General features: G+C 50.0%; 1 protein-coding gene across 1 annotated transcript in view; it reads right to left on the reverse strand.

Moving 5' to 3' along the window:
• The window catches only part of LOC118770086 (plexin-A4), a 266,079-nt gene that overhangs the window by 103,731 nt on the left and 152,348 nt on the right, over nucleotides 1–10,000 (reverse strand). Inside the window, exon 5 of the mRNA XM_036517508.1 lies at nucleotides 4,785–4,885. Within this exon, the coding sequence (XP_036373401.1) occupies nucleotides 4,785–4,885 (101 nt within the window). The remainder of the gene's footprint in view (nucleotides 1–4,784; nucleotides 4,886–10,000) is intronic.

Here is a 10,000-nt window from a genome sequence, read left to right on the forward strand (position 1 = left end):
GGAGGAGAGAGAGGATGGGATTGAGATGGAGAGAGATAGAGAGAGAGCAGAAGACAGAGAGAGAGATACTTTTCATGTTCAAAAGTAATTTTTCTTAACACAATTGCGACTCCCAAAACAGTATCACACACGCAGACAAAGATTAACACGTCTGTATCCACTAACACACGCTAACACATGCTCAATGGCACATACAAACATTGGCACACACACAAACACACACACAAACAGATGCTCAGACGCATGTGCACACACACACCAGCGCTGAAAGCTGACTTTAGGTACGAATGTCAAACACTCTCCTTTTCTGATTTTCTCCAACCTGTGGTGATGACAACCTTCCCATGATGCTCAGGAAGAGGCACATTCATCCCCCCCATTGGCTACAGCACCAGGGTTCTGCCCTGCAGTGGAGCAGGAGAAGATTAACTCTGCGACAGGGACACCTGGGAGCCCTCTTTAATGGAAGAAAAACACCAGGGCTGTAAAAGGATCACAAAAGCCTTTTCACACCCGCGCTGGCACACACGCGCGGGCCTCTCCCTAACCCCCCCACTCCCACCCCCCCCTCTCCGGTCCAACACGGCCTCCCCTTCAAAATGTCACGTCAATCACCGGCGCGGTCGCCGGGGAGACCGTGCCTCTCCTCCAGGGGTGAGCGGGTCGCACGTAGGGTTTTTATTTTTGGCCCTGCCGTCTGCTGCGCGTAAGCTGACTCCTCCGGCACATCAGAGGGTCTCGCTCGTTATAGCCGAGCCCGCCGCCCCCTACACAGCCCGCCTGCTGGAACCCTCCGCCCAGGGCTCCCTCCCAGACCCCCTCGCTGTCTGCGCCGGCATGGTCAAGGTCACGGGCCCGGGAGCGGGAGTTGCTCTTGGGGAGGTCAAGAGCAGAGCGGAAGAGGTCGTGACCCTCCCGGCTCTATGCTGACTCCCACTGAATGGAGCACCGACGGGGTTGAGGGTGGGGGGAGTTGGGGGGGGTGTGTAATACAGCTTTCACAACAGCTCTGAGAAATCAATACTGGATTAACTGTAGTGCTCAATGGTCTCATTGATACCCCCACCCCCAGGGGCTCTGTACAATAACTGCCCTCCGTGTCACGGAGAGAGACCCTCTCTCTCTCCCCCTCTCCTGGGCCGGTCGATAGGAGATGGAGGACGCGGGATCCAGCTGGTTCAGCTGCCGCGCTCCGCGGTACAGTTGGGCTATAACTGCCATTTGCACAGCTGTGTGTTCACTGGAGCAATAATGGTAAAGTAAATGACTCCAGGGCAACCCCCCCCCCAATTCCCTGCCATCCCCATATCCCCCCATCCCCCAATCCCCATCCCATGTGAACCTATGACCTTCTGGTCCATGCTGGCGCTCTGACCACAGCGCTGCTCTGATGACATTCAAACCTGCTGGGTCCTGTGGTTAACCTTATACAGCTGCAAGAGTGGCAAACACAGCTGGTTACGCTCTGTGTAATCCAGCACAGTGGGGAGGAGGGTCTGCCATCTACCCGCTGTGGGTCCAATACGTCAGGGAACGAGGTGCATTCTGGGAACACAGGCAGGGGCAGTCTGATGTGGGGTTATTTTGCTTATTCAGTTTGCCTGTGGGCCTGGTTTTGGCCGGCTAGGTAGCACACTGTGGGCCGGTGCAAACTCCAACATGTTGGGTCATTGAAGCATGTACAGCACAGTGTGGACCTAAACCACAAGAACTAAAGAGTTAAGGTAAGAAGGTCAGGGATAATTTCATGTTGTCACTGTTACTTCACACATACCTGGAGACTGGAGGCCGTTTTTAGAGATTTAAAGGAAAAAAGGCAGCTGGTATTAAAAGAAGAACTGAAAAGGCACACAGTGAAGCAGCTGCCTCTCCCCCAGGACCCTAAATGTCCGGCGTGTGCGACGGGACACGTTTCCCCCGACCTCGGCCCTTTCGGGAGCCCCGGCTCTCACAGGCGCCCTCTGAGGCGCGGGCGCTGGGATCGAACTATCGGCCTGACAACACCGCGTATCTGGTCCTCGGCAGGCTCGGTCATATTGATCTGTTGCGCTGTGGGCTCCGGCCCCCTTTAAAAACAACACAGCAGCCGCATGGGGGGTGAGGGAATATTGCTGCTGAGTTATGTTTTTAATCCTCTTTTAACCACGTGCAGATGGATTACTGGGGAGAAACGCAGGGAGGGGAAAGGGGAGGAGAGCGCGGCCCGCAGACTGTGTCTGTGGAGGGGGCGGCTCGGGTTACCAGGGGGCTCATTAAGTATTCAGAGGACTTTCAGAGGGAGAGGTAAACTCAGGGTCGATCAATTAGCCCAGGCCTGCGTGGGCCGGCTCAGGTTGCCTGTCTCCATCAGAGCGGGGTGTCATTCCATGACTCTGGGCAGGGGGCCACGGGAGAGATGGAGAGAGAGGGGGAGAGGGACAGAGAGGGGGAGAGGGAGAGAATGAAGAGGGAGAGATGAAGAGGGAAAGAGCAGGTAAGAGAGTGAAGGAGAGGGCGGGAGAGGAGAGGGGGTAAAGAAAGACAGATGCTGAGCGGGGGAGAGAGAGGGAGAGGCGGAGAGAAAGAGAGTGGGGTGAAGAAAGATTGAGATGGGGAGAGAGAGGAAGGAGGAGAGAGAGAGGAGAAAGGGAGGAGTAAAGAAAGGCAGAGATGGAGAGGGAGGGAGAGAGCGAGAGAAAGAGAGAGGAAGTGAAAAAGTACACGGTAAAGACAAGACGCAGAGATGGAGGCAGCGGGCGGGGGGGTGGGGGCAGATACAGACACGCTCCATGACAGATGCTCCCCAGGACACCTTCCGACAAACGGCGGGCGGGCGGGACGTTTTTATGTATGGCTTCTCCCGCGCCCCTCATCCTGTGTCGTCCCCGCGGCGCACGGGCTCGGCGTGGCACCTGGGGCTGACAGGGAAATTGGTGCTGTTTTTCTGTTACCCCCCCCCCCCTATCCCCCCCCTCTCTCTCGCACCCCTGACACTAATTCTCCCGGCTGGCAGGGAGTGGAGACTTGGAGAGGCAGCGATTTTATCTGCCCGGCTCTGACAGCGTAATCCCTGGCTGCAAATCACCTCTTCCTTTAAGGACGTCTCTGTCATTAGATCCACCGCTGGAGAGCACAAAGTGGGGGGGTTGGGGGCATGGCGGGACGGGGGGCGGGGGGGGGGGTGCATCCAGCAGCTCTCAGCTGCCTGTTTACGTGATCAGCTGTATTGCTTTATTGCGAACAACAAGCGCTGATAGTGCCAGGGATTTAACGTGTCTCCCTCGCTGACATTTCCTTTATCGTGCGCTGCGAGAGCTACAGTCAGAGCGCCGATGTTCTATGTAAAGAGCCGATGTTCAGCTCCTGAGCTGCTTTCGCCCATACTGGTTCCATGACAGCGAGGATCTCTTAGGCAACTTCAAGTTGCTATATCCCTTGCTAAGATATGGAGGGTCTGTTTTAGACCACTCCCCTTCAAAAATGTTCATAAGAGGGCAACAAATCAGAATGCTCACATCTTCAGCAAAGGCAGAGCCAGCACTTTTAATGTGAAGCACAAGGAGCTGACTATCTGGTCAATATATAGAATATCTTTAGTTGAAAGGAGAAAAACAGGAGAAGGGGTGTCCTGGTGTTGCAAGCATAACATTCTCAGACATCATGTGGTACAAAGTCTGTTTGTGCTTCTCTATATTCCTGTGGAGATCATTAGGAAGCGTATTGAAAATTATTTCTAGGCTCTGGCTCTGTGGGTTCTAGCTTATGCGTACGTATTGAGTGAGAGCAGTGGTGTGTTGGGCCCTGTGTTAAAGCAAGGATAGACTGGCCTCACCCCTCCAGCTTGGTGCTAACGTGGTCCCCCGGTGACGTGGCGGGCACTCGGACACAGGCCCTCGCTCTTTGCTTTTAGCACCTTGGCCCCCCTGCATGCGCTTCCCTGCCCAACGGTGCAACCTTTTCCGCCACTCCGCGGGGAACACTTGCGACGCCCGCTGGCAGCAAGGAGAAAAAAAGCGCCCGACATGATGGGCAAGACCCCCCCCCCCCCCCCCCCAGCCGAAGGCCCAGTGGGGCGACTCCTGCAAAAATCCAATTTTCAATTTACAGCCGAGTGCGAAATACCCCGGGCCTCCTGGGGCCCCCGGCCATTACCCTTAGATTCTATCCCGGTGGCGGGTGGGGGGGCGAGGATCGTCATGACGATCGTTATGGGAACGGGAGTCTTGAATCCCCCACACCACCACCAACACCGGCCCTCCCTCTGATGCCAGCGGGGGCCAGTCAATGGCCCGGCTGTGGCTCTGGTGGAGTTGAGTTTCTGGTGGGTAATTCAGGATGGGGGGGTGTTCATGGAAATGTATCCGGGGTCCCTGGCATGGAGCCGTGGCCCCCGGGAATCTAATCCAGAAATGGGCCGGCGGATCACAGACCCTCCCGCGCGCCCCACTCCGCAACCTGCATCCCTCCCCCCGGGCACCCCTTTCCCAGGAATCAGTTTCGCCCACACCCCCACGGCTCTGTGTGTGGCTGGGACACCGGGTCACCATTCAGCCTGTACAAAGCCTCCATGCCAAGTGCTTTCAGAAGCAGGACAGGCATAATGGCATCACTATATGGCATAAGCATTCATTTCCCTCCATCTTTATTACTCTGTCCGATATTTAAGCTTTATGCTGGATGCTGTGGTCACCTCTAAACTGGGATTGAGGTAAGCATGTATTCAGTATGTATTTTATATGGAAAGGTGCACTTTTCCACGTTAGTGATTTATGTGTAGGCGATGGGCATGCTGTGGGGGTACTTACGCATTGTGTAGCACACACCAGCCGCAGTGGGGATCCCCGGACCCCAGACACTCGCTACAGGTGGTGTACTGCTCACAGGCCTCCACTGGCACCCGCGTCAGCTGGGGAGAGAGAGAGAGAGGAAGAGAGGGAGTGAGAGAGAGGAAGAGAGGGAGTGAGAGAGAGGATGAGAGGGAGTGAGAGAGAAGGGCAGAGTGAGAGAGAGGAAGAGAGGGAGTGAGAGAGAGGATGAGAGGGAGTGAGAGAGGATGAAAGCAAGTGAGAGAGAGGGACAGAGTGAGAGAGGAAGAGAGGGAGTGAGAGAGAGGATGAAAGCGAGTGAGAGAGAGGGACAGAGTGAGAGAGGAAGAGAGGGAGTGAGAGAGAGGGACAGAGTGAGAGAGGAAGAGAGGGAGTGAGAGAGAGGGACAGAGTGAGAGAGGAAGAGAGGGAGTGAGAGAGAGGAAGAGAGCGAGTGAGAGAGGAAGAGGGGGAGAGAGGGACAGAGAAAGTGAGAGAAAGGGATGCATGATGAGAGGAGAATCCACAGACAGGTATAGCTACACAGGGAAAGAGGGAGAAGCATTCAGAGTCTACAGAGCTGCAAACGTGTGGAAGAGCAGTCAAAACCTACGGAACTGCAACGTGACGAAGACGAGGAGCTAGAGATTAGAAGCGCTACATATGAGCAGGAGAAGGATTCGGAGACGAGCAGGATGACCTTTTATCTCAGACCAGTGAGAATAGCCATCATCAGCATGTGACAGCTGCAGGAGAAATAACAGAGGAACGCTCGTCTCTCACGCACTGCCTGCACCACGGCGGATTACCCATGAATCTGTTTGCACTGTGAAGTTCTGCAGTGCGCTCTGGGGATTGGGTTTTTTATATAGACAGACCTTTGACTACATGCAATGTGGAAACCATGTGGTACGCACATACATATTACATTCATCCTTTTCATATGCACAGAGCCGCGCTGATACAGAACACAGAATACAGAACACACAATGGAGCGCGGCGTATGAAATGGGTTGCCAGGTTAAATCCCTGAATGCCTCGCTCCTGCTGGCTTCAGAAGAAGCCTTTCAATCATTTGATTAACACCTGCGATGCAGCAGCGGGGAATTCATGCTCCCGTCCAATTAAAAACATCAGGAAGAAAATGGAACCGCAAGGATAAACTGCTGTGGTTCTGCTGGACTTAACCAAGCTGGTGTGAGAGGAAAGACAGGTCTGAACGGTGCCATTTCAGGATAAAAAAGGGCACACCAGGTCTGAACTGTGACATTCCAGGATAAAAAACGGCACACCAGGGCTGAACTGTGCCATTCCAGGATAAAAAAAGGGCACACCAGGACTGAGCCGTGTCATTCAGGGATAAAAAAGGGCACGCAAGGGCTGTACAGTGCTATTCCAGAATAAAAGATCGAACACACCAGAGCTAAACTGTGCCATTCCAGGAAAAGACATAGGACACACAAGGACTGAACCGTGTCATTGGAGGATAAGAGACAAGACACACCAGGACTGAATCGTGCCATTCTGAGATGAGTTAAAGCCTGAGAATCCACACACTGCCTCAGAGACACCAGAGCTGTGCCATTCAACACAAGTGGATTCAGTCTCCGACACTCTGTGGCCATCTGTCATGAACAGGAAGCTCAGGATTACAGCAGTTACTTTCGTTACACAGATTAGCAACTTGGCATCAAAATTGCAGGACTGGACATTATGGAGGTTTGGACAAAATCAAATAACAATACATCTGAGAGATATGAAATGGGTGTTCAGTTTTCAAAAAATGAAACAGAACATCAAACATTAATGGAAGACAATGTTTCTCAATGTTTCTCAATGTTTTTGAGAGTTTAGACTTGAATGGTTTGTATTTCACAGACAAGAATCCAAGCATATGTCACCGGTATCTTTACTTAACATTGCTGTCATTTTTTGCAGGTGCACTTACCCAGAGCAATTTACATAGGTTACAATGTTTACATGTTATCCATTTATTATTTGAGACAATTCTGGGCTAAATACCTTGCCCAGGGGTACAGCTGCAGCACCTCAGCAGGGGAATCGAACCAGCAACCTTTTGGGGAGGGGAAACCCCAATAGATTTCTAGTCCCTCACCCTAACCACTCAGCCACAACTACATGACATTATATTACATTATTGTCATTTAGCAGTCGCTCAGGTTACAGTTTTTACATATTATCCATTTATACAGCTGGATATTCACTGAGGCAATTGCGGGTTACGTGCCTTGCCCAAGGGTACAATGGCAGTGCCCCAGCAGGGAATCGAACCAGCAACCTTTCGGTTACAGGCCCTGCTCCTTATCACTGTCCTACCACTGCCACCCTACACTAGTCTGGCTACCTACACAATCTCACTCCATTCTATTAAGACTTACACAAACCACCTGACTCCGACAGTGCCATTTTTGTCCACCCGTCATTTGAGTGGAGAGGAGAGTCCAAGTGTACAGAGACGTGCTGAAATACAGACATCATGAACCTTTCGGGCCAAATACCACGTGACTCCGTCTCCGTGGAAACAGCACCAAGGCTGCCGTGTCTTTTTTTCTTACTTTCTTACTTTTTTTTTTTTTATTGGCGCTTCGATTAATGACCCGTCGCTCACAGCTGACCGCTGTCACTCATCCTTTTATTGACAGCCGAGAGGTTTGGAGGTACACGCCAATTATCTGAGTCTGTCAAGAGCCGGGAGACGGACGATATTGTTACTGACCGGGGCACTCTCAAAAGTTTGCGGTGGGGAAAAAAAAATTCTGTTTCCAATTTCAGCCGAAGTTCAATGTGTGAGATTTTGATGAGACTCGGGTCAATTCAGAAAACTTTTTCCGTCACGTGTTTCACAGTAACTTCGGCCTCTCACTCGTTGGTTTTGGGTGTTTTCCAGCGTTGTGAGGGTGAGGTTGTTTTCACTCTTAGTTAATGCACAGCTTTCTTCACCAAAAACTGCCATCCACTCTTTCACTCCTGATATCTCAGCACAGGAGATACACAATGAACTCACCCACGGGGACACACACTACCATCTACAAAAGCAGAATAGACCAAAATCAACAAGGATGAGAAATAGGATCCATTTCAGTCCGTGTAAGAAAAGAACAAAGAAAGGCGTGCAGCCTGAAGTGTTTACAAAAGGGCTAAATCGTACCTTTTTCCCCACATTAAATAAATGTCAGGGCTAATTTTACTGTGCAGGTCTAATGTATTTCCACAATTTTCTGTAGCCACTTTGGGTATAATATTGACTCCTGAAGCAGAGCTTTTATCATGTTTACTATTTAAAGGTGCAATTGCGATCTTTAGAAAGGAGCTAGGGGATTTTTTTCACCTCTAGAGAGCGAACAGTGCATACTGACAGTATTAACCACACCTGGGCCAGCAGACACAGCTGAATATGTACCTAGAATGAAATACCCTCCTCTCCTGTATATTTACCCTGATTATCTCTGTATCAAGAATAAAAACCCCATCTTATTCTTGTGTATTTACTGTTTTGTTTTAAACCTATATCAGAATTACAACTTTGATTCACTGTCTTTTATTCACCTCATTTGACTCAGTATCTCCATTGATTAATACGCCCACAGTAGTCTCCCCTCCTGAACATTTACACTGCATATCTGTATCAGGAATAACATTCCATCTTCATCCTGTATATTTACTCTGATTATAACTGTATCAGGAATAATACCTCCACTTCATCCTGTATATTTACCCTGACTATATCTGTATCCGGAATAACACCTCTTCATCCTGTATATTTACCCTGATTATACCTGTATCAGGCTTAACATCTCCTATTGTTCCTGTATATTTACCTGGTTTATATCTGCCATAGGAATAAAAACCTCCTCTTCACTCAAGAATATTACATTTGCTGAATATTTACAAAGTTTTTCTGTGTGAGGAACTGTCTCCTCTCTTATTTACTTATCCTGCTTATAGCTGTTTGTGGTATGAAGCCAGTTCTCTCCCACCTGTTACATTTATCTATTGGAGAATGTGAGACAGATACTGAGACAGAAATAAGGCCTAACTCTGTGTGTTTATGTATCGATGGATGAGGCCTTGAGACTTAAAGAGAAATGAGCGTGGTTGTAGTCCTGTGTGCTTCTATATCAGTGAAGGAGGCCTCCAGAGTTTACAGAGATATGAGAGTGGTTGTGGTCCTGTGTGCTTCTGTATTGGTGAATCAGGCCTTGAGACCTACAGCAAATTGAAAGTGGTTGTGGTCTTGTGTGTTTCTGTATTGGTGAATGAGGCCTCAAGAAAAGAGAAATCAGAGGGGTCATGGTATTGCACTCCACGGCTCACCTGTTATTTTTAGACAAGGGGAGGTTTCTCTGAGCACACCGGTGCAGGGTCTCTCTGATCTGGAGGGAAAAAAAGCCATTTCCCCATGAGAGGAGAGGGGTCAGGCCTCACAGGATTCGGGGCTCGATGGTTATCTGGGGTTCCCAGCAGATTCACAAAGCTCCAAACTGCACTCTGGATGTGGCATATTTATGAGTCTATTTCACACCGATGAAGTGCAAAATTATAAATCGTTCCAGGTATTCTTACTGTAACCCCGGCTTTTTCTCCTCACTTACCCCACCAATCAATGGTGACAACAAAACCAAATTTAGTGCCGCTGATACATATTAAACAGATAAGAGAGCTGTAAGCTTGTTTTTATGCTGCTGTAAATTATGAGGATTTAGATACGCTCATGAAATTCAATTATCGACACCAGATCCTTTTCCTGTTCAGAGATGCAGAGGAGATTTACATTGGCTTCCCTGCCTCCTGTATCCAGTTTCTGTAAGCTCACTCTGTGCCATTTTATCAGAGGAAGAACGCTACCATAAAATCAAAGGTTAACAGAAAATGCATGCAACAGCAACAGAGGAGAATATCCTACATGCCAGAGTGACACTGAACGTGCAGGAGATACAGCACTGACATTGTGTGTGTGTGTGTGTGTGCAACTGTGGGCATGATCCGCGTGCATCTGTGTACATGCGTATGTATGCATGTATCTGTATATGTGAGGGTGTACATGTGCATGCGTTTTTGTGTGTGCAAGTGGACAGGTGTGCACGAGTCTGTGTGCATGTGTTGACTGTATGTGTCCATGCACGTATGCACCTATGTTTGAGGGTGTGCACGCATGCTTCTGTGTGTGTGTGTGGGTGTGCGTGCATGCATATGCA

This window comes from Megalops cyprinoides, chromosome 23, assembly GCF_013368585.1.
Source record: "Megalops cyprinoides isolate fMegCyp1 chromosome 23, fMegCyp1.pri, whole genome shotgun sequence".
Classification (NCBI taxonomy): domain Eukaryota; kingdom Metazoa; phylum Chordata; class Actinopteri; order Elopiformes; family Megalopidae; genus Megalops; species Megalops cyprinoides.